This window comes from Ostrinia nubilalis, chromosome 4, assembly GCF_963855985.1.
Source record: "Ostrinia nubilalis chromosome 4, ilOstNubi1.1, whole genome shotgun sequence".
In the NCBI taxonomy this organism is placed as follows: domain Eukaryota; kingdom Metazoa; phylum Arthropoda; class Insecta; order Lepidoptera; family Crambidae; genus Ostrinia; species Ostrinia nubilalis.
Window position 1 is genome coordinate 6,604,775 of NC_087091.1, and position 24,077 is coordinate 6,628,851.

The window sequence follows — 24,077 nt, forward strand, 5'->3', positions numbered from 1 at the left end:
ATAAGTATACAAATAGGTACCTACTTCTCTACGCACGAACATTGTTCACGAGAGGGAGATAGGAATAAGAAATATTCGGTTCACGAGCAAACATCAGTGACCAGCAGTTTTAAACATGCACTACATGGTCTCGAACTAAAAATGGTCTATGTTTTGACTACCAAAGTCAATAATAATTTAATTTATTACACACTCCACTCGTTAATTTTTTTTCTCCACTATACCTACTATCGAAACAACACTTACAGCACTCTTCGGCAGAAATACATTGCCCAATTTTGTTTCTGTAGTATCCCTTCTTACACCGACAGCTAGGTTTGCAGCCAGGCCCGGTGTTGTTGGCTGGTCTCAGAGGGCAATGGTAAATAGCATTCATTGTCTCGCAGGTCTGCGGCGAACAATCAGGGCATTTGTCGTAGACTTCATTTGTTCCGCAATTCGGTACCTTTGGTGCTGGAAAGTGACATCAGATAAATGCGAGTTGTAGACTAAGATAAAACTAAGCAAAGTTAGTTCAGTTTTTCATATTTTAGTGCAAACTTTACAAATACATACTAAGGACAACTGCGGCTGTTACTCGTATGCAAGCTAAGCGTAACTAACTTAGCTTTACTTTTGGTCTACATTCTGTTTTTGTTTCCAAAACTGACCTAAGGTTCTCTTTTTCTACAATGTAGTGAAAATTCTTAACCTTTCCGCTTATTTTGATAGATATGAAGATTCAAGAAGTTGTTGAGTTTTTGGCATAGATTCCCCTTTTGTAACGTAATTTGCTACAAAAACGGGATCTTTAATCAGTTTCTTGTCATTCATTGATTAAAAAGGTTTTTTTACTACACAGTGCACAGTACTTACGACATTGCTTCCTTGGAATGCAAACTCCGTTGGCGTCCCTCGCGTAACCATCAATGCATCGGCATCCCGCTACGCAAAGTTCGTCTCCCGGTTTGGGTGGCAATGCACACTTTATGAGTGTAAGATCGACGTCGCATCGTCTGAGAGGGCATGGTGTATCGCAAGGGTCGTACTGTTCGTTGGCAGGACAATAACCAGCTGCAAGAAATATTGCTTTAATTATTTTCTTAACTTTGTTACAATAATCAAAGTTTTTTTCCGATACGCGGTCTCCACTCCAGAACCTTGCTGCCCCATCGGCCGTCAAACTATGTATTCTGCTCATTGCCACTTCAGCTTGCTAATCCATTGGGCTGTGTCAGCGACTTTAGTTGGTCCGGAAAACGCAGCGTGGGACCTCCATCCACAAGGTGGACCGGTGACATCATATAAAAGGTAGCAGGAAGGCGCTGGACGCATGCCGCTACCAATCGATCAACATGAAAATCATTGGGGGAGGCTTATGTTCAGCAGTGGACGTTCTATGGCTGAAATGATGATAATGATGACAAAGTTTTTTTACGCTACTTACGACACTGCTCCCTTGGAACACAAACTCCGTTCTCATCCCTCGCATAACCATCAATGCATCGGCACCCCACTACGCAATCCTTGTCTCCCGGATTGGGTGGTGCTGCACACCTTATGAGTCTAGGGTCAACGTCGCATCGTCTGAGAGGGCATGGTGTATCACAAGAGTCAAACTGTTCGTTGGCAGGACAATAACCAGCTGCAAGAAATTAATATAGCTTTATTATTTTCTCTTAAACCTAACAGCTTTCCATCTTTTTTTCAATATACAATTTTTTTTTACGCTACTTACGACACTGCTCCCTTGGAACGCAAACTCCTTTCTTATCCCTCGCGTAACCATCAATGCATCGGCACCCCACTACGCAATCTTTGTCTCCCAGTTTGGGTGATGCTGCACACTTTATGACTCTAGGATCGACGTCGCATTTTCTGAGAGGGCATGGTGTGTCGCAAGGGTCATACTGTTCGTTGGCAGGACAAACAGCTGCAAGAAATAAGATGAAGAAATTATATTTCGTTATTTTGATGGGAAACAGTCTCTCAGTAACACAAAGCCCGGTTTCCACTAAAGCGGAGCGGAGCAGAGAAGTGTGTCCAATCCACAGATCACAGAAACTAAAGGGAGATGTGACAAGGGGGCGGGGCCGGTGTCGCAGCAATATGCCCAAGAACACATTGCTCGTGAAAGCAATGGTTGGCATCTCTCTATATCCCTATGGTCCAATCAGATTTTCATTATTTCCAAGTATCGCCGCGCCGCCGTCGCTGTCAAATCCTATAGAAAAAATTGAAATTCTCGGCTCCGCCGTGGTGGAAGCCGGGCCTTAGTCTCAATAGCTCATTGGTAATAGCAGTTAGCCCGGTAAATGAAAGGTATAAGGACACCATCTATGGTCAATTATCAAGCGCGAAAAAATATTTTATTAGTAATTATATCATCAGCATCACCCATAGAGCAAAAAAAACTTGAATATTAACTATTTTTAGAATTTCGTAATGATTGTTAGATTCTGGTTTTTGATTTAAGGCAAAGCGCCGCAGTGTAGGTTTTTTTTAGGAATGTTAAATTGTAATTGCGAATACGACCTTTATGACAGGGGGAATCCCCCGGCCCGTTACGTAGCATCATACCAGAATCAAACAACTTTGTAGTATTAGCAATAAGGGAAAACACAGAATGCTTAGGCTGTTAACTCATCGAGATAAAGGCTGCGGGGAAATTTTCTAATATTAATAATTGAGTTTCTAATATTATTATGAGCATCATCGATTATGTTAGGACATTCGTAAATTAAGAAGAAAATGGAGCCCAGTTAATGGTAATTTTTGGAAGGTGATATTCAAGGATTTAAGCTGTTAACTGCAGAGTAGGTATCAAGATAATACTCGAGCAGTATTTTATTTTTTGTGTTTACCTTAGTTCAAGGTTAGGCACATTTACCAAATGATAATTGAATTGTTTTTGCGATTTGTTGGGCAACAACTATTTAATTTCCTTTATCAAATTGTTATTCGTTTCCTTACAAGATAATAAAAAAGTTTTTCTTTTATTTAATTACGGGAGGTATTTAAGTAACGAAATACCGAATTAACCAAAAATTTACTATTATTTCAATTCCTTCACAATAAACATACCTACTAATTCCGCGCTGTAGGGACTTAGAAGCATTAGTTCAGGAAAGTTCTGCCACCACTTCCACCATTCCGTTAAAACCCACATCAAGGCAAGTCGAGATAGATAGACAGTATAAAGAGAGAGACAGGGTATTAATCAGCTTGTGTTACAGCTATCAATATTCAACGCATTGTAATCCTTACGACACTTGTCCCAAGGTACGCAATTCCCTTTGTCGTCCCTGAAGAACTGAGACTTGCACCGACAGGCTGGTGGTGGGCAGTCAGGGTCTCCAGGGACGGGGGCTGGTGCACAGTCGATCAGGGTGTCATCAATGCCGCACGTTTTAAATGGACAGGGTGGCGGGCAAATTTCCAGCTGCTCGTTTTTCTTAGTACATTTTGGACGGGCTAAAATTATTTGTTCAGTAAGTATTGCTGAAGGTGATCGCTCATTGAAGTGATCACGCGAATTCGTACCTATAGTTTGATAAAGATTCGATTTGCTTTCCGCCATAGCATTAAGGTACACATGCTCAATGTCATGATTGTTAGCATGCTTAAAACAAGCTTGTTCGTACTCGGACAACTTGAAATGAGCATTCTTAATAATAGCAATGTCTTCAACACACATGCTGCTAAGGCTGCACCATCTTACTTCTAAATATACATAATTATTATGTATAACTCAAAGGTGACTGACTGACTGACTGACATAGTGATCTATCAACGCACAACCCAAACCACTGGACGGATCGGGCTGAAATTTGACATGCAGGTAGATGTTATGACGTAGGCATCCGCTAAGAAAGGATTTTACGAAACTCCACCCCTAAGGGGGTAAAACGGGATCCACGCGTACGAAGTCGCGGGCGGCCGTTAGTTAACTATAAGAAGCGATGCAACTCAGTCTAAGTAGCAATTGCTCAATAGTGACATGCTTTCGTTCGTGCTATTAATGAGCATGTGTACCTGACCTTTATGCTCAAATTCCTTGATAACATTTACCTACACTACATGCGAATGATCTATAAGATTCTTGAGCAAAGACGATAAGCAAGCAATGCTCGTTTACTAAGTACATTATCAATGTAAAAACCTGTTAATCATGAGTTTAATTGGTTAATACTTACGAGTGCCGCATTTTGGTTTTACTAATGATGATGATTCGGAGTTTAATGATGATTCACTTTCTTCGACGTCAGAGCTTTCAACGACATCTACACCATCTATGAATATAAACATTTGAATATTATAAACAGTAATAAAAATGATTATAGATAAACAGAACATCGTGGGACACGTTTAGCTATTAATGTTATAGTAATCACGACTATAATACAACACGACACGAAAATAACAAACGAATAAAATATTTATATAAAAAACATAAAAAGGAAAAAATATGAGACCGTGTAGATTTAAAATTTGAAAGGAATGAAAGATAAACGTACCTTGAGCCACAGATATTTGAATTAACATGCTGGCAGCGACCAGCAGAACAAAATACTTCAACATATTCGGCCGAGCGAGAACACCGTCTACAGTGATATCAAGATATTTACCTCTTTTATACAGCAACGTGCACTTGTTGAAACAACTCACAATATTTAAATGGGTGTAGCCGTAAACTAATAAACGCATTGTTAATACCGTCTTTTGTTTAAAAAATGTTTTTTATTTTTTTCGTTTCGCAACTGTTTTCTAAGGGCAATTAGGTAAATTTATGTTTGTGTAGGTATAATTTATCGTAATAAAAGTCTTTAATCTAAATAACTAAAGAAGAACCGCAGTTTTGCCAATTATTTCTACTACCAATAAGATCCACCAGGATACAGTACGAAGTAAATCATGACCTTGTGGATCATACTGTCCATCTTCTACCCTCAAACCTAATCCTAATGCTGCGTTTACACTGCGCGGAAATTAGCCAAGTCAAGTCAAAAAAACAGTGGAGTGGGGATGAAATTATGAATGAATTTCATCCCCACTCCTCTGTTTTTTTGACTTGACTCGGCTAATTTCCGCATAGTGTAAAAGCAGCATAAATTAAACCTAGAAATAAATGAATCAAACGTAATATAATATGGCAAAAGCAGGTAAGAATTTCCTCCTAACCTAATAAAAGTTGTCAAAATAAGCAACGGAATAAACTTTTAGTCATATTTTTTAATGATTGTTTCCAAATAAATAGGTTAGTCCACTATCACTTCACAACACATACATACAGTTATCATAAGATTTATTACCATTATTATTAACGCCGTTGGTTTCTTAATAAAATAAAATAAAAATAAATAAATACAGCGATTCCAAGAAGTTATTGTTTTTAATTTTAATGTTTGCAGCTAGAGTTGAATTATTTGCTTCAATATCATTTTATTTTGCATTAAGTAAATACTAAATAGGTATTCAAATATTATATCGGAAGCCACCTGTTTGTAACAGATGCATTAATTCTACGAATGTGATGATTTATTGAAGGTAGTCAATACCTTATCTATGAATATTCTTCCATATATTTATTTCATAGAAAATTTAATAAGTATTTATTTCCACTGTGTTATAGCGATTTTAGGAACTTTATAATATTATTATTGAAAAAAAAAGTAATTATTACATACGAGTCACTATACATAAAATAATAATAAAGAGAAATTAATATTTTTGATTGTTTGTGTTAAATAAGCTTCGAAACCATTGGAGCAATTTGAAAATATTACTTCTGATGAACATAGGCTGTACGAATTAGCTAGCCTTACATAATTTTATGACGCTAATCACTAACCTTTGTTGAAAAAAAGATTGAAAATTATAAATAACTTGAAAAAATCGAACTGCCTATGGTGGGAATCGAACCCACGACCTTTAGCTTGCCGGGCGACTGCTCTTCCATCTGATCTGAAGATGCAACTTTTAACGCTAAAAATTAAACCTAATTTAACCTAAGTTAAAGTTTTCATCGATAGGTTCCTTACCAATTTTTTAATTAAGTACTCAATAATTATGACCAAGCTGCAGCAACACAATTAAAATGACGTGTTCATAATTTTCTCTCAGAGAAAGTACCTAAGGTAAAGTCCCAATTTTCTGATTCGTGCGTATATTTTTAGGTTGATTTGTTAATAAACAAATTACCTAGTCCATAGGTAGATAAACAGTTTCGACTTTGGGCAATGACCTTTCCAACGACGAAAGTTATGCGTGTACAAAAAACAACATATTTTTTGAAAGTCTTGAAATTGCTATTTTATTGTTTCTGATGGTACAAAATATTTTGCGGTTTCATAAGACTATGTATGGGACGCCCACCCACAAGGTGGACCGACGACATCACAAAGGTAGCCGGAAGGTAGCTGGACGCAGGCCGCTACCAACCGGGCAACATGGAAAGCATTGGGGGAGGCCTATTTATTTTATTTTATTTTTAGCAGTGGACATCCTATGGCTGAGGTGATCAGTTGTATGGTATGATCAGTTCCTAGAGATCTGCCGGGCTAGGATGCGCGCCATGATATACTCTTGTTGACGTCATAATGTATGGGAAAAATTGATAAAATGGCGCGCTAACCGCTTTTCGCGGCGCCCCTGTTTAGCATTTTAGGGTAGCTAGCTATCAAACGATGACCCAAACTTCATAATGGACCTTCTTCTGTCATGGATTGTATGGATGATTCTTACCTGTGTTGGGAGCATGCGCTGAAAGTCGGACTCGCGACTCGAACTCGCTCGGTTTTTCGATTTCAGCTATTTTGAAGTTCGTTAAGATCTTCGGAACAAACTTGATCTTCACTGGTTGCGTTTTATTGACGGTCAAGCTGTAGATCCTGGTTACACAGGAGTTGCAGCGGTGGGAACGAGAGGTGGGAATAGTCCCGTTCTTAAGATCTGCCATCGTGGCGTTGCCAGAAAGTATCATTCCTGCATACTAGCCTACTGGTAATACGTGTTATGGCAGTAATTGTAAAATTAATAGGTTCAACATTAACTGAAACTCGTGATAACGCTAACTATAAAATGAGTAATCGCTGAAAATGCTTGATTATTGTTCAAAGTGACAATGTCAAAGTTAGTTTTGTTCGTGGCCGTTACGGGCGTTTTGTTTTCAGTAGCTGCGTTGTCACTCTTAGGTATTTGTTATTATTAGGGTTCCATAACAAAGGAAACTGAACCCCTTACTAAGGCTTCGCTGTCTGTCTGTCATCAGGCTGTATTACTCGTACATAAACCGTGATAGCACATCAATCTACTACTACGGACCAAGAAATTTCCCTAACGGATTTTGAATTTTATACCTTTAGAATAAGTATCAAAATAATTATTGACGTATGTAATTTTTGTTTTCAGATCCATGCACTAATGAGAATGAAGAGTTCTCCTCTTGTTCAGAATGTGATCAATACTGCGACGACCCAGAAGACCAAGACTGTGAATGTACGTCGTTGTCGTTCGGCTGCGTTTGCAGCGATGGATTTGCGAGGGACGATGATGGAACTTGCATACCAGAAGAGGATTGCCCACGTAATGTATTTTTTATCTACTACGAGGAAGTCCTGAGAGGTACGGGAGGTGCCTGGATGCGAGCGGCGCAGGATCGGCCTTTGTGGAAATCCTTGGGGGAGGCATTTGTCCAGCAGTGGACGTCTTTCGGCTGAAACGAACGAACGAACGAGGAAGTCAAAGCCTGCATCTCACCTGATGTGAAGTGATGATCAGGCTGAAGCGAGCTTCTTAACCCGGAATCCTCACAGAAGTCATAGAGGAACTGGCTATCTCACATGTGATTGTCGAAAGACGACAGTGCTGTTAACAGCAACATAGATATGGTGGTAGCTAGCATGCTTTACAAACCTAACCGAGCAAAAAAAAATTGTCAGCGCTGAGAATTCACCCTGGGATCTCTAGATCTCTCTCAGATCTCAGATTTTCCGTGGTTTAATGATCACTAGGCGGTTTCTATGAGTTAAATGAAGCCTTGCAGCGTCACACGTCCTCACTGGTAGCATCGGCATATCTTGTAATGTTCGTAGGCTTTGTAAAATTTTATTTTGAGAAAAATTTAACGATGATTGAGAACATTTCTTGCTTAAACTGCGTCTTTAACAAAATTCATTACATAAATTTCGTACCTATTTAAAAACTTACAAAGATAATTATGTCATTATTTTAACGCTATATTTATCATTGGACCTGGACGGACTCGTTGTAGACTGGGTAAAGGACAAAGCACACTTATTAACCCGGAAACGGATCGTAACCGTATCAACTCGAGGCGGTCAGTATTCTTTGTGTGAAACTCCGTACTGCAAACACACACTTATCCGCACCGTAACCTAAACACCCAAAGTGACCGACATAGCTCGCAGAATTGCTAAAATCAAGTGGCAGTGAGCGGGGCACATAGCTTGTAGAGACGATGGCCGTTGGGGCAGAAAAGTTCTCGAGTGGCGACCACGGGCTGGAAGACGTAGCGTGGGCAGGCCTCCTACCAGGTGGAAGATCTGGTGAAGGTCGCGGGAAGAGCCTGGATGCGGGCAGCGCAGGACCGTTCATTGTGGAAAACCTTGGAGGAGGCCTTTGTCCAGCAGTGGACGTCATTTGGCTGAAACGAACGAACGAACGAAACTAAACACCCGCCTCGCGGTTGACAGCGCGACGAAAGGCGATACTGTGTTGATCCCTTTCCGAGTTGATAAACTGCCATAAGTAGGAAATGATCTATTTTGAAACAGTTTTTTTAAATGTCCGCATGATTTACAGCACCGCCACCACCACCGCCGCCAGCATAAGGAAGAGAAGACAACTGAGAAAGAATGCGATGGCAGCACACCTAAGATATTATTTAAGGGAAAGGGAAAATAAAAATTATATGAATAAAAAATCAATCATCAACAGGTCATTCTGTTTAGGAAAGGCTAATGGAAAATTAGTACCGCTGGATTTAGTGTAATCATCATGCAAATTATTGTGAATTTAAAATGATGCGTGAATTTTAAAAGAAGGGCTACTAATAAATTATATGAAAATGTTGTATTATTTTTTGTTACTCTAATTTTGTTTATAAATTGGCATATTATTAAAGTCAACCCTTCTGAAACCCAGCTCTTATTATCTTATTAAATTAAGCAGTGTTGCAGTTTTTAACAAATTATTTTAAGCATAAATACTTTCAGCGTCTTAATCGATATCTCTAAGGCATAAGAAAAAAGTATGTTATAGTTTTAGTTGAACTTTTATGTGTAGTGGTGCATAATAAACAAAACTTAACTTTCTATTTTTCTTTTCATTTTATTCTAATCTTTTTACTTTTTGTATGGAGTTTAACAGGTTTGAAGTTTGTTGAAGTTAAAGTAAAAGTAATTCAACCCAGCCTCATTACAATAAAACCCATGTCTGTTATTAAGAAAGGTATAAAATTTATAAATAAGAGTATGTTTTTATTATTTCTCAGTCAGTACCTCTCTACAGTCGACATTTAGGCTGGGATGCACCATCTTACTTTAACTTTGATAAACGTCAAAAATCTGTCAAACTACATACAAAATACACCGGTTATCGCTATAGTTACGGTCAAAGTTAGATGGTGCAACTCAGTCTTAATTCTTATTCTGAAGCCACGATAGCCGAACGGTGAAGGGGTCGGACTGGCCGACTCGTGATCCGGGGAACGCGGGTTCGGTCCCCGCCGCCGCTCGACTATTGTGGTGAGCTCACTCGTGACACAAGCATATTTAGCTTAGTACGAGGGGCTAACGGGAGTATTAGTAATTTGTGTAATAACAAATTACTAATAATCTTTTTTAAAAAAAAAATAAAAAAATAAAAATTACAGCTAATTAAGTTAATAGTTTGATATCCTATTGTTTGTTCTTTGTACCTTGACTTGAATCACCTGAAATATACAGGGTGGAAACGATAAGTGATCTCACTCGATTATTTCTAAACTGTACAAGATATCGAAAAACTGGTTACTGATCCTGAAAGTGCTTCACAAGCTCTTTCAAACGGTACCAATAATAGGTTACAGAATAAACTGGAACTATTCCAAAATTCTATGTTTCCAGCTTCCATACTAAATGTATGCCGACGACACAATATTAGAAGTGTAATTTATTTTTGTTAAATAATAAACTTAAAAAGTCGGTTAAATAAACTCGTAACTTGCATCTTACTTAAAATTATTTGTGAAAAACATTAGTTTTAGGCTTTATTTGCTATAAAATTATCAAGAGATGAGTGCCATGATTGTGATAGTACGAAATGTATGGAAGACGGAAACATTGAATTTTAGGAAAGATCCAGTTTATTCTGTAACTTGATATTGATACCGTTGGATGGAGCTCGTGAAGCACTTTTAGTATCAGTAACCAGTTTTACGATATCTTGTGTAGTTTTTAAAATTATGTAACTTTAACAAATGTATGGAAGCTGGAAACATTGAATTTTCGGATAGTTCCAGTTTATTCTGGAACCTATTATTAGCACCGTTTGAAAGAGCTCGTGAAGCACTTTCAGGATCAGTGACAAGTTTTTCGATATCTTGTATAGTTTAGAAATAATCGGGTGAGATTACTTATCGTTTCCACCCTGTATAGGTGAAAATATATACGGTTTCATTTTTATCAGTACTATAATCACTATTTTCGTAATTTGCCAAACAAATATTGCGCCCATAAAAAACAAGTGAGTGCGTCCATCCATCGAGCACCCCTAAAAGTGGAATGGAGTTGATTCTCAAACAATTACCGGCCAAAGTTCACCACAGTACGAACTCGGTCATTTAACAGATGCCCACGTCAGTGCAAAATGTTCCGTGGCGGAATGTTGCCGGGCCGGCAAGCAACCGCAACCGAATAACGGCTCAACCACACCGCTGAAAACCGGATTTGCGAAAGCCTAAGCTGTATTTATAAATGGGTTTGCCGATGATCATTTCAGAGACTCGACTTAGTTTAAGTCAATGAAAGGGTTAACTTATACAAGTTTGTTGGTCTAGAACAGTGGTTCTTAACCGGTGGTCCGCGGACCACTGGTGGTCCCTGGAGGCATTCCAAGTGGTCCACGAAGTGCACTTGCACACCTTGGTCAAAACCACTTTTAACTAATTTTTGCAGTCAAACTGGTTTTGACCGATTATGAGGTGGTCCCTGACAAGACAGAAATTTGGTAAAATGGTCCCTCATGACTCAAAATTCATAAAATTCATTTATTTTTGCAAATAGGCTTTTAGAAAGCACTTTTACACGTCCCAATATTAACCCTACCACTGCTTCGGGACAATAAATGGGCCAGTGCTGAGAAGAAGCAGCGCAAGAAACTCAGTCACTATTGTCAGCCTCCTTTTCAAGGGTTTACAGTCATAAGCATTGATGCGAGCTAGGTGGCTAAAGGTTAAGAACCACTGGTCTAGAACTACAATGAATTGTATCGTACAACAATGATAGCAGAGGGTGCAGATTTATCCTTTACCACCGACTTTTAGTTGGCCGATAGCTGGGTCGGGCTGCATGTATGAAAGTGCGCACATTACAACGATTTGGTATCGGCCGATTCTTTAAACAAACTAAAATCGAGCCCAACTATCGGTCAACTAAAGGTCGGTAGGTCTGCGCCTAGGCTTAATCGGAGGATAAGTCAGTATGACATGCTTTAAAAAAAAACTGTAAAATAAAATAAAACCTTTTATTTTGCCAATATCTTGAACATTTTTTTGTTTTAAATAAGGATCAAATAAATATTTTTTAATTTAGTTTATTTTTTCTTAAAATCCAAAAGCCTACTTTTGTCCGATTTCCATCTGGGTTATCGTTGCATGCTTATCAGAGGCGGAATTAAATTAAAACAAAAGAAAAGTTGGCAAAAACATGAATGAATTCCGGACCATGTTGATTTCAAAACCAATGGATATAATTTTCCTGGAAAATTCATATTTTAATTTTTTTTTTCGGTAAAAATGACAATGATCCGAGACAATATTTTATATTTTTGCCAACCAATTCCTTACACTTTAAAATATGATTTGACATAATGTTATTCCTTCATTCTTGACTTGATATCTTGAAAATCGGTGCAGTTTTTACATCTTCCTACTTTTTGTCTAGACACGGTGGCTGCGCTTCTGTTGAAATAATAATAAAATAGTTTTAATAAACACCATAGCACATTAATTTAAATTGAAGTACAGACGATAGTAAATTAGTCTTAACAATTTGTTGTCAATTCGCTATTATTCCAAATACTTAGTTAGGAACCCACAGTGTTCAGCTGCTCTTTCCTGTTCCGTACATAAATAAATATCGACCACGTTAAGAATTAAAGGGAATTCTATAAGACTATGAATTTCACAGTTTCTTTTTGATTGATCCCTTTTGAAGAAGAAGAAGATAATGCTTCTATATCAACACTAATGTATAGAAGTATTATCTTCTTGTCGTGTCGACAACAAACCTACACAGTGTAAGTGTAAGCCCAAAATTCCGCTTCAAGAGTGTAGACCTAAGTATTATGAATTTCACAATTTCCTTACGATTGATCCTTTTATTATAGTAAAGGTTTATTTAAGTAAGTTGTATAGAAGCATCATAGGAAGCAATCACAGGCGAGGTGCTCTTGGATGCAGGCAGCGCGTGATCGGTCTTTGTGGAAATCTTTGGGGGGAGGCCTTTGTCCAGTAGTTGACAGCATTTGGTTGAGAAAACCATCATTTTACAGCTTGGTAATTACGTACCTTCAAGCATAAATGACTCTTATTTAATAACGTATTAGGTACATTATTACCTGGGCACGTATCTTCTGGAATGCACATTCCTTCTTGTGTCCTCAAATAACCATCCTTGCAGATGCACCCTGGTTTACATTTTTTCTTAGGCTCTAATGCCAGGCAAGAGAGGAAGTTTATACCGTACTGGATGCAATACTGTTTCATGCATGGGGCGTTTGAGCATTGAGAGTATATTTCTCCGGGTGGACATTGAGCTTCTGGATTAGGAGAATAATATTGAAACACATACAATAATCAGGTGCAGGGAATGGGATGAGAAAATCATATTTTAATGAATTCAGACTAGGAAAGCTAATGAAGAAAAGTAGTCGTTTTTTTCCCGGAAAATTCACAACTTTGTGTGTGTTTTTTCAAGTGAATTTTATTTCATGAAAATTGCATCGATTTCGTTACTTCATGAAAATGACATCGATTCGTTCCTTCGTCCATTTCCACCTAATGTCGTCCACTGCCGAATATAGGTCTCCCCTATAGACTTTCACAACTACCAGTCTTGCGCTGTTAGCATCCAGATGCTTCCCGCGACCTTCACTAGATCGTCGGTCCCCCGAGTGGCCTGCCTAAATACGTTGGAAGATCTGGTGAAGGTCGCGGGAAGAGCCTGGGTGCGGGCAGCGCAGGACCGTTCATTGTGGAAAACCTTGGAGGAGGCCTTTGTCCGGCAGTGGGCGTCATTTGGCTGATACTGTGTTGATCCCTTTCCGAGTTGATAAGTGCCATAAGTAGGAAATGATCTATTTTGAAATAGTTTTTTTTTAAATTTCCGCATGATTTACAGCACCGCCACCACCACCGCCGCCAGCATAAGGAAGAGAAGACAACTGAGAAAGAATGCGATGGCAGCACACCTAAGATATTATAAGGGAAAGGGAAAATAAAAATTATATGAATAAAAAATCAATCATCAACAGGTCATTCTGTTTAGGAAAGGCTTATGGAAAATTAGTACCGCTGGATTTAGTGTAATCATCATGCAAATTATTGTGAATTTAAAATGATGCGTGAATTTTAAAAGAAGGGCTATTATCTAATAAATTATATGAAAATGTTGTATTATTTTTTGTTTATAAATTGGCATATTATTAAAGTCAACCCTTCTTAATTCAACAAGTCTTGAAACCCAGCTCTTATTATCTTATTAAATTAAGCAGTGTTGCAGTTTTTAACAAATTGTTTTAAGCATAAATACTTTCAGCGTCTTAATCGATATCTCTAAGGCATAAGAAAAAAGTATGTTATAGTTTTAGTTGAACTTTTATGTGTAGTGGCGCATAATAAACAAAACTTAACTTTCTATTTTTCTTTTCATGTTATTCTAATCTTTTTACTTTTTTTATGGAGTTTAACAGGTTTGAAGTTGTGTTTGAAGTTTGTTGAAGTTAAAGTAAAAGTAATTCAACCCAGCCTCATACAATAAAACCCATGTCTGTTAAAATAAAATTGTTAGTAAGAAAGGTATAAAATTTATTTATTTATATTATTTCTCAGTCAGTACCTCTCTACAGTCGACATTTAGGCTGGGTTGCACCTTCGTACTTTAACTTTGATAAACGTCAAAAATCTGTCAAACTACCTACATACAAAATACACCGGCTATCGCTGTAGTTGCTGTCAAAGTTAGATGGTGCAACTCAGTCTTAATATTACAGCTAATTAAGTTAATAGCTTGATGTCCTATTGTTTGTTTCTTTGTACCTTGACTTGAATCACCTGAAATATTATATAGGTATAGGTTTTATTTTTATCAGTACTATAATCACTATTTTCGTAATTTGCCAAACAAATATTGCGCCCATAAAAAACATGTGAGTGCGTCCATCCATCGAGCAGCCCTAAAAGTGGAATGGAGTTGATTCTCAAACAAATACCGGCCAAAGTTCACCACAGTACGAACTCGGTCATTTAACAGATGCCCACGTCAGTGCAAAATGTTCCGTGGCGGAATGTTGCCGGGCCGGCAAGCAACCGCAACCGAATAACGGCTCAACCACACCGCTGAAAACCGGATTTGCGAAAGCCTAAGCTGTATTTATAAATGGGTTTGCCGATGATCATTTCAGAGACTCGACTTAGTTTAAGTCAATGAAAGGGTTAACTTATACAAGTTTGTTGGTCTAGAACAGTGGTTCTTAACCGGTGGTCCGCGGACCACTGGTGGTCCCTGGAGGCATTCCAAGTGGTCCACGAAGTGCACTTGCACACCTTGGTCAAAACCACTTTTAACTAATTTTTGCAGTCAAACTGGTTTTGACCGATTATGAGGTGGTCCCTGACAAGACAGAAATTTGGTAAAATGGTCCCTCATGACTCAAAATTCATAAAATTCATTTATTTTTGCAAATAGGCTTTTAGAAAGCACTTTTACACGTCCCAATATTAACCCTACCACTGCTTCGGGACAATAAATGGGCCAGTGCTGAGAAGAAGCAGCGCAAGAAACTCAGTCACTATTGTCAGCCTCCTTTTCAAGGGTTTACAGTCATAAGCATTGATGCGAGCTAGTTGGCTAAAGGTTAAGAACCACTGGTCTAGAACTACAATGAATTGTATCGTACAACAATGATAGCAGAGGGTGCACAGATTTATCCTTTACCACCGACTTTTAGTTGGCCGATAGCTGGGTCGGGCTGCATGTATGAAAGTGCGCACATTACAACGATTTGGTATCGGCCGATTCTTTAAACAAACTAAAATCGAGCCCAACTATCGGTCAACTAAAGGTCGGTAGGTCTGCGCCTAGGCTTAATCGGAGGATAAGTCAGTATGACATGCTTTAAAAAAAAACTGTAAAATAAAATAAAACCTTTTATTTTGCCAATATCTTGAACATTTTTTTGTTTTAAATAAGGATCAAATAAATATTTTTTAATTTAGTTTATTTTTTCTTAAAATCCAAAAGCCTACTTTTGTCCGATTTCCATCTGGGTTATCGTTGCATGCTTATCAGAGGCGGAATCAAATTAAAACAAAAGAAAAGTTGGCAAAAACATGAATGAATTCCGGACCATGTTGATTTCAAAACCAATGGATATAATTTTCCTGGAAAATTCATATTTTAATTTTTTTTTTTTCGGTAAAAATGACAATGATCCGAGACAATATTTTATATTTTTGCCAACCAATTCCTTACACTTTAAAATATGATTTGATATAATGTTATTCCTTCATTCTTGACTTGATATCTTGAAAATCGGTGCAGTTTTTATATCTTCTTACTTTTTGTCTAGACATGGTGGCTGCGCTTCTGTTGAAATAATAATAAAATAGTTTTAATAAGTTATGATTTTGTTGATTAGTTAGTAAGAATAATGGATGGCTCAATAAAAATATTTTTGATTTTTGATTTTTTTGAAACACCATGAGCACATTAATTGAAGTAGGTACAGACGATAGTAAATTAGTCTTTACAATTTGTTGTCAATTCGCTATTATTACAAATACTTAGTTACTTAGGCAGTTCGATTTTTTTCAAGTTATTTATAATTTTCATACTTAGTTAAGAACCCACAGTGTTCAGCTGCTCTTGCTGTTATCCGTACTTATAGTATGAATGTATATTGTATACTGTGTATCGACTACGTTAAAAATATTAAAGCAGCAACAAAGAAAATCTATAAGACTATGAATTTCAGATTGATCCCTTTTATCACAGTAAAGCTATATTTAAGTAAGTTGTATAGAAGCATCATAGGAAGCAATCACAGGCGAGGTGCTCTTGGATGCAGGCAGCGTGTGACCGGTCTTTGTGGAAATACATGGCGGCCTTTTTCCAGTAGTTGACAGCATTTGGTTGAGAAAACCATCATTTTACAGCTTGGTAATTACGTACCCTCAAGCATAAATGACTCTTATTTAATAACATATTAGGTACATTATTACCTGGGCACGTATCTTCTGGAATGCACATTCCTTCTTGTGTCCTCAAATAACCATCCTTGCAGATGCACCCTGGTTTACATTTTTTCTTAGGCTCTAATGCCAGGCAAGAGAGGAAGTTTATACCGTACTGGATGCAATACTGTTTCATGCATGGGGCGTTTGAGCATTGAGAGTATATTTCTCCGGGTGGACATTGCGCTTCTGGATTGGGAGAAGAATAATAATTTGAAAGACAAAAAATAAACAGGTGCAGGGAATGGGATGGGAAAATCTAACAGCTAATTCAGACTACGAAGGCTAATAAATAGAAAGAACTAGAGATTTTTTCCCGGAAAATCAACAAGTTTGCTTGATCATAGTGTGTTTTTTTCAAGTTAATTTTATTTCATGAAAATTACATCGATTTCGTTACGTTCCTTTCGTTCCTTCGTCCATTTCAACCGAATGTCGTCCACTGCTGAATATAGGTCTCCCCTATAGACTTTCACAACTACCAGTCTTGCGCTGCCAGCATCCAAATGCTTTCCGTGACCTTCACTAGATCGTCGGTCCATCGAGTGACCTGCCTAAATACGTTTTCCTACGTCTAAGTATAATTAATTACCTGGACACTCCTCCTGTGGGATGCAAACGCCGTCTGTATTCTTCAAGAACTTTTTCTTGCATACACATCCGGGTTTACATTTGCTAGTTTTGAAGGCTGGACAGAATGGAATCGGCGCTCCATACTGGCTGCAGTATTGGAGTCGACATATCCCGTTAGCACACGTGGAATACTCTTCGCCGGACTTGCATCGCGCTGAAGCAAAAATTAAATATAAGCGCTCGCACCCACGGCAATCCTGTTCAGCGGGATTCACGTCCGTATTCCAAACGATGCTTGCTTAAGTAAAGCAGCAAATCGAACGCACAGCGTTGATTAGAGCTCTGTGATTGGTTCGTGTGTCACCCTGTGCGTCCACGCGCACTGTTAGACCTCATAGTACTGTTTGTGAATACGGCCGACAGTAATGAAAGATCCCGCAAAATTAAGTGGATTGTCAAATTCAAATTCAAATCTTTATTGCGTACCTATTGTCGTGTGAACACATTTTGAAATTTACAAATGGCATGTTCGTGTGAACATTAAATTAAAACACATAATTAACACGAAAACAGGTCCTGCAAAAAACGGGATATCTCCGCGGGAACCAGCTCATAAAAGGCGATCATAACAGTTCATTGAAGTGCTATTCATTTTCATGATAAGTTTGAAATTGTTTATTTCAATATGAGTTTATTAGAGTTCGTTAGTATAGTTAATTCTCATGAACTAAGGCTGAGTTTCACCACCTAACCACCCTAACTTTGACCGTAACTATAACGATAAACGGCGTTTTTGTATGGAGTTTGACAGATTTTTGACGTTTGTCAAAGTTAAAATAAGATGGTGCAAGCAACCCAGCCTTAAAATGATAGATTTAACTTTAATTTATTGCTTAAACAATAAGGTTGATGCTTGAGCCACCTTATAGCAAGCAAGATGCTATCCTCGAGGGCCAAATTTGGATGGTAAACATACCCACATTGTTTACTCTGGAGTTTACTCGGGGCGAGCACATAAACAAAGGTGTCTGACAAACATTGATGCACTTTCATACAGTTTAATTTTATGTTTACGGTCACCAGAATGTACTCTGTGTTTGTTCATAATCTTTGCAGAATTCATTGTCTAATGATAATTCAACAAGTCCCTAATAATAGGCTTAAAGCGGAGAGAAACGATAATTAAAACTGTTAGAAATGTAACGTCACTTTGTCTAGAGGGCTGTAGACAACCATTCTTTACGTAAGTGCTTCGATATTGAAGTCCAACACAAACGATGTAGGTACTCGAATAAACCCAATCTAACTTTAATCATTTCTGCCTTGAAATTATACGAAATCAAATCAACATGGTTCGTTATTAGATAGCAAACTAAACCAAATATTTTGTCCGAATTTAGTTAAAAACCCAATTCGTTCGTGTAATCCGTCAACCCGCCCGTAGGTACTCTAGTTTACCCGTTTAAAGGTTGCTACACACTGGCTACCTCTGAGTTGTATAGTGTCGAAGTAAAGTCATGTCGATATTCAGTAATGTCGGAGTAACGTAACGTCGGAGTAACGTTTGTCGGAGTTCAGTTTTGAGCCCTACACACTATAAGCGGGTCACCATTATCGATTGGCAGTATTTGCGAAACGTCAAGGCGAGCCGAAGTGACTACTGCACTTTTTGCATCTGAACTACTTACTATAATTTTATTGATTAACGTCCGACTGTGCCGATTATAATTATCACTGATTATGCTTATGACGGTTCGCGCCACAACAGAGACAAGAAGTGACTGTGACAAACCAAGACAGTAGACTACGCTTCGATCGTTACTTGACTTAGATCTGTCGCTTGTCTCGATTTCGTTCACGAACTGTGTGCTTACCATGAGTTTTTTAGATATACTCGCTAGCGACTACGTAAAAAATGACATTAACTTACTTACTTTCAAGAACTAAAATCATCATAGATTTTTTTCACGTAGTAGCTAGCGAGTACACCTAACGTAAACTCATGGTAAGCACACTGAACGCGCGGTCTCCGTCGCGGTCGCTGTCGCGGTCGCTTGTCATTGCACTTGTCACGATCGCTTTTCTCAGGTCGCGGTCGCTTGTCACTAGTCGCGGCGCGAACCGCATGAGTGTGTAGCTTCCCTGATAGCACAAAACCGACCTGGTTGTAAATAGATGGGCAGGGCAATGAGTGGGAGGTGCAACACTCAAGACGGAGAGCTATATCCACTGAAGGGCATTGGGTCGGCGAAGATGGATAGAAAACGTTTTCATTACTTAAGACTTTATCTTGGGTTTATCAAAAAAGTTAAAGAAAACGGTGCAGCAACAATTTCTGAATTATTCTGAAAACGGTTTTATTCAAGGTCCGGTTTAATTTATTCGTTTCATTTATTGCTATAATTTTTATTTGTTAAATGATAAATGAAACGAAATATGAATAAATCAGTATCCGCCTTAAATTAGAAGCTTAGTTCACAATTTTAAAAAGTTAGCAGTTATTATTTTTAGTTCTAAAACACACATCAACATGTCAATAGAATTTAATTGAAAAGCTTTTAAACTTTTGACTAGATGGGATTAACTTTTAACAATACATTTTAGTTTGTTGGGGTTTCCAGTGGCCAGGGCTTAGTAATCAACTTAATTGTCAGCCGTTATATCAGTCGGCGTATGAAGCGGCTTTGCCATGTCAAAATAATAATTTCATAAACTAGAGTAACATTTAGGATTAGGATTACTTTGATCCTAAAACAGTTGTTCAAAAACAACGTCTATTGTATGTATATCAACAGCACTTCTTCTGAGTTCTTATGAGATGCCACGGTGTTAACATCAGCTGGAATTGTTCGTTTAGGGTCCTACTCGTATCAACTAGCCTATTTTTACCCGACTGCGCCAGAAGAAGTGTTATGTTTTTTTCTGAAGACCATTTCACTGGCTGGATTTTGCTGCCAATGAGATCAAAATTAAATTTCTTAAGTAAGTAGCTCATTCACGATCTCCGAGTAAAGTTCTGAATAGTAAAGTTCCTAAGTCTTTGGCAAGCAAGAGTAAGAAATAATTTTTAGTGTCAAAGTCTGGTCAGTCTCATGGTTTCGTTGCTCCTAGCGACTAATACTTGACACTTTACTCAGAGACGGTGAACGAGAATTATCTACAAAAGCACTTACGGCATTGACTCTCTGGTATGCATGTTCCATTATCAGCTCTCAGGTAACCAGATTCGCAAACGCATCCCTTGATACAGCCGCCTTCTATTATCGATACGCAGGCAACAGGCTTGTCCAGCTGAGAGCAGTTCCTTCTAGCACACCCACCGTTGATACAATCGGAGTACACTTCGTGGCACTTACAGGTTGGGGCTGCAAGTAGGTAACAATAATCAGTCTGAAGCTTATTTATTTAAAAAGAATATTAATTATTTGTTTAATTATATTATCCAGTCTGACAACGACACGGTTATTAGTCGCCTCAATAAACACCTAGTTAAACACTCATGATGTTGTTTGCATAACTAATTAATGTGACAAATGAATGCACGATCTACCAACTCAATCAACATAGGGCACCTTGTAACCATGCCAACAATTTACACGCTTTTATACATATTTAAACGAAAAGAAATAATTAAAACTTACTGCATTGCTTTGGTAGCACACACTTCTGGATGTTCTGGTCGTATTTGTAACCAGGTTTGCATTGACATCCATTTACTTTACAGATTTTAGGACATGGTATTGGTCCGGAGCATAGGTCACAAAAGACGCCACACCCTGCTTCGGCATTAGGATCTCCTCCACAAGAAGCTGCAGCGAAAGTTGTGTTGTTTAAAAAGGATTCAATAGAGTTCAAAATTCAATGTAGGATTCTTGTAGAAGTGTACTTACGACATTGTTTCTGTGGAATGCATGTGCCATTGGCAGCCCTTAAGAACCCTACATCGCAGATGCAGCCCTTTTTGCAATCTTCGGGTCTTATCTTGACGCAAGGGACAGGGTTGCCCAATTGAGAGCAGTTTCTAGCATCGCACCCACCATTTATGCAGTCGGAATAAACTTCGTTGACTTTGTTCTTACAGGATGCTTCTGCAAGACAGGAGTTATTTACAATTCACATTTTGAGTTTACAACAAGCCTGTAGCTTTACATCCTAAGTCATAAAAGAGTTAAAGATAAATAATAAAGACCTGGACATTTCTCCTCCGGAATGCAAACACCATCCGTATTCCTAAGATTGCCTTTTGCACATATACAACCGGGCTTACAAGAATCAGGGTTTACAGGCGCACACGGTGGAATAGGCTTTCCATACCAGCTGCAGGTCTGGGGTGGACAAATTCCGTTGGCACATTCAGAGTACACTTCGCCTTTTTGGCAGCGTTCTGGAATAAAACCATTATTATTTTTGGCACTTTTAACACACACAATGTCAATAGAATTTAATCGAAAAGCAATTAAAAGTTTGGCTAGATGGCATTAACTTTTAACAATACAGTTTAGATTGTTGGGATTTCAATTGCATGATGTTTCTGCAAGACAGGAGTGATTTACAATTCACATTTTGAGTTCATCACAACGAACCTTTACTTATAGCTTTACATATTATCCTGTAAGTCATAAAAGAGTTAAATATAATCATAAAGACCTGGACATTTTTCCTTCGGGATGCAAACACCATCCTTATTCCTAAGATAGCCATTTGCACATATGCAACCAGGCTTACAAGATGCGGGGTTTATAGGAGAACACAATGGAAGAGGTTTTCCATATAGGCTGCAGCTTTGGGCCGGACAAACTCCATTGGCACATTTAGAGTACACTTCGCCTTCTTGGCAGCGTTCTGGGATAAAACCAATAAATGATATATATAGCCTATACGATAATGGGTAATAAACCTCACAACGAACAAATGAAAACTGGTGCAGTGTAATTTCGTCGCTTGCCTCTCTAACTGACGTAACTGACATTTTGCAAAAATTTTCAGGCGATTAGGCAGATCGATTCGTCTTGCGAAATTGATTAAGATGGTGTAGATAACTTAGTTTCGAAAAAAATGTCAGATACGTCAGTTAGAGAGGATAGCGACGATTTGTATCAAGAGCTTAAGGTATCTACTAACGGCACTGATCCTCCGGTATACAATTCCCCTTATCATCTCGCAGGTATCCAGATTCACAAATGCATCCCTTAATACACCCGCCTTTTGTCACTAGAACGCATAGAATTGGTTTGCCCACTTGCGAGCAATTCCGTCTAAGACAACCACCGTTGACACAATTTGAGTACACTTCATGGTCTTTGCACGTGGGAGCTGCAAGCATAATCTTCAGTTAAAAAACAAGTCAATTACGAAACACCTGATCAAACATAATTTGCATTACAAAGTACCTAAGCTAGCAAATAATTGTCTGAGCACATTGTGTCTGGGACTATAGAATGACGTCAAAAAATAAGGTATACAACTGCCTAAATAAATGGTTGCAGGCTTGCAAATTTATAAATCAAACGCAAACACCAGATAAAGCCAATAAAATAGACTTAAGAAAATTAATTGGTACTTACTGCATTGTTCAGGCAGTACGCACTTCTTGGTGTTATCATCATAAATATAGTTGGGTTTACATTGACATCCGTTCACTTCACAAATTTTGGGGCATGGTATGGGTCCAGAGCATCTGTTACAGAAAACACCGCATCCAGATTCCGCATTAGGGTCGCCTCCACAAGATGCTGGTGTAAGAAAGGTTTGAAAATTAGATTAAAAATTTCAATATCATCGATTTTCTCAAATAATTCTGTTAGGATGGGTAAACTTACGACATTCTTTCACAGGAATGCAAGTGCCATTGTCAGCTCTCAAATAACCCGAAGAGCAAACACATCCTTTAATACAATCGTCGGGATTCAACTTTACGCAAGGTATTGGATTGCCCAGTTGAGAACAGTTTCTTGCGTCACATCCACCATTGATGCAGTCGGAGTATTCTTCATTATCTTTACAAGTTGGTGCTGTAAGATCGAATTATACATCAAGCTTATTATAATGAATATGCAAAAAGAATAACTAAAAATTTCTAATAGTACGTACTGCATTGCTTGGGTAGAACACACTTCTTGATGTTCTGGTCATAGATGTAGCCGGATTTACATTGGCAGCTATTTGGATGACATATTCTCGGACATTTTATTGGTCCTGAGCATCTGTCACAGAAAACGCCGCACCCTGATTCAGCGTTAGGATCATCTCCACATGATGCTGTCACAATGAGAATGGCATAATTAGATCAGGTATTTTGACTCGTATGTAAATGGTGATTAGATTTATTCATTCTAACTACACTTACGACATTGTTTCTCGGGAATGCAAGTGCCGTTGTCAGCCCTCAAATAGCCCGAAGAGCAAACACATCCTTTAATACAATCGTCGGGATTTAACTTTACGCAAGGTATTGGATTGCCCAGTTGAGAACAGTTTCTTGCGTCACATCCACCATTGATGCAGTCGGAGTATTCTTCATTATCTTTACAAGTTGGTGCTGTAAGATCGAATTATACTTCAAGCTTAGTATAATGGATAATTATGCAAAAATAATAACCAAAACTTTCGAATAGTACGTACTGCATTGATTGGGTAGAACACACTTCTTGATGTTCTGGTCATAGATGTAGCCGGATTTACATTGGCAGCTATTTGGATAACAGATTCTCGGACATGGTATTGCTCCTGAGCATCTGTCACAGAATACGCCACACCCTGATTCGGCGTTAGGATCGCCTCCACATGATGC

The 24,077-nt window shown here is 38.3% G+C and overlaps 1 protein-coding gene across 1 annotated transcript in view; it reads right to left on the reverse strand.

Annotated features, from left to right (window-relative positions):
• The window catches only part of LOC135071351 (zonadhesin-like), a 41,509-nt gene that overhangs the window by 14,319 nt on the left and 3,113 nt on the right, over positions 1 to 24,077 (reverse strand). The window contains exons 12-33 of the mRNA XM_063965142.1: positions 23,909 to 24,076; positions 23,634 to 23,825; positions 23,378 to 23,545; positions 23,107 to 23,298; positions 22,852 to 23,019; positions 22,409 to 22,600; positions 21,935 to 22,129; positions 21,477 to 21,671; positions 21,178 to 21,375; positions 20,929 to 21,096; positions 20,461 to 20,652; positions 17,307 to 17,501; positions 16,703 to 16,903; positions 12,820 to 13,020; positions 6,724 to 6,930; positions 4,497 to 4,583; positions 4,176 to 4,271; positions 3,247 to 3,453; positions 1,718 to 1,912; positions 1,427 to 1,624; positions 856 to 1,053; positions 247 to 453 (exon numbers count right to left, since the gene is read on the reverse strand). Of these exons, the coding sequence (XP_063821212.1) occupies positions 247 to 453; positions 856 to 1,053; positions 1,427 to 1,624; positions 1,718 to 1,912; positions 3,247 to 3,453; positions 4,176 to 4,271; positions 4,497 to 4,583; positions 6,724 to 6,930; positions 12,820 to 13,020; positions 16,703 to 16,903; positions 17,307 to 17,501; positions 20,461 to 20,652; positions 20,929 to 21,096; positions 21,178 to 21,375; positions 21,477 to 21,671; positions 21,935 to 22,129; positions 22,409 to 22,600; positions 22,852 to 23,019; positions 23,107 to 23,298; positions 23,378 to 23,545; positions 23,634 to 23,825; positions 23,909 to 24,076 (4,020 nt within the window). The remainder of the gene's footprint in view (positions 1 to 246; positions 454 to 855; positions 1,054 to 1,426; positions 1,625 to 1,717; positions 1,913 to 3,246; positions 3,454 to 4,175; positions 4,272 to 4,496; positions 4,584 to 6,723; positions 6,931 to 12,819; positions 13,021 to 16,702; positions 16,904 to 17,306; positions 17,502 to 20,460; positions 20,653 to 20,928; positions 21,097 to 21,177; positions 21,376 to 21,476; positions 21,672 to 21,934; positions 22,130 to 22,408; positions 22,601 to 22,851; positions 23,020 to 23,106; positions 23,299 to 23,377; positions 23,546 to 23,633; positions 23,826 to 23,908; position 24,077) is intronic.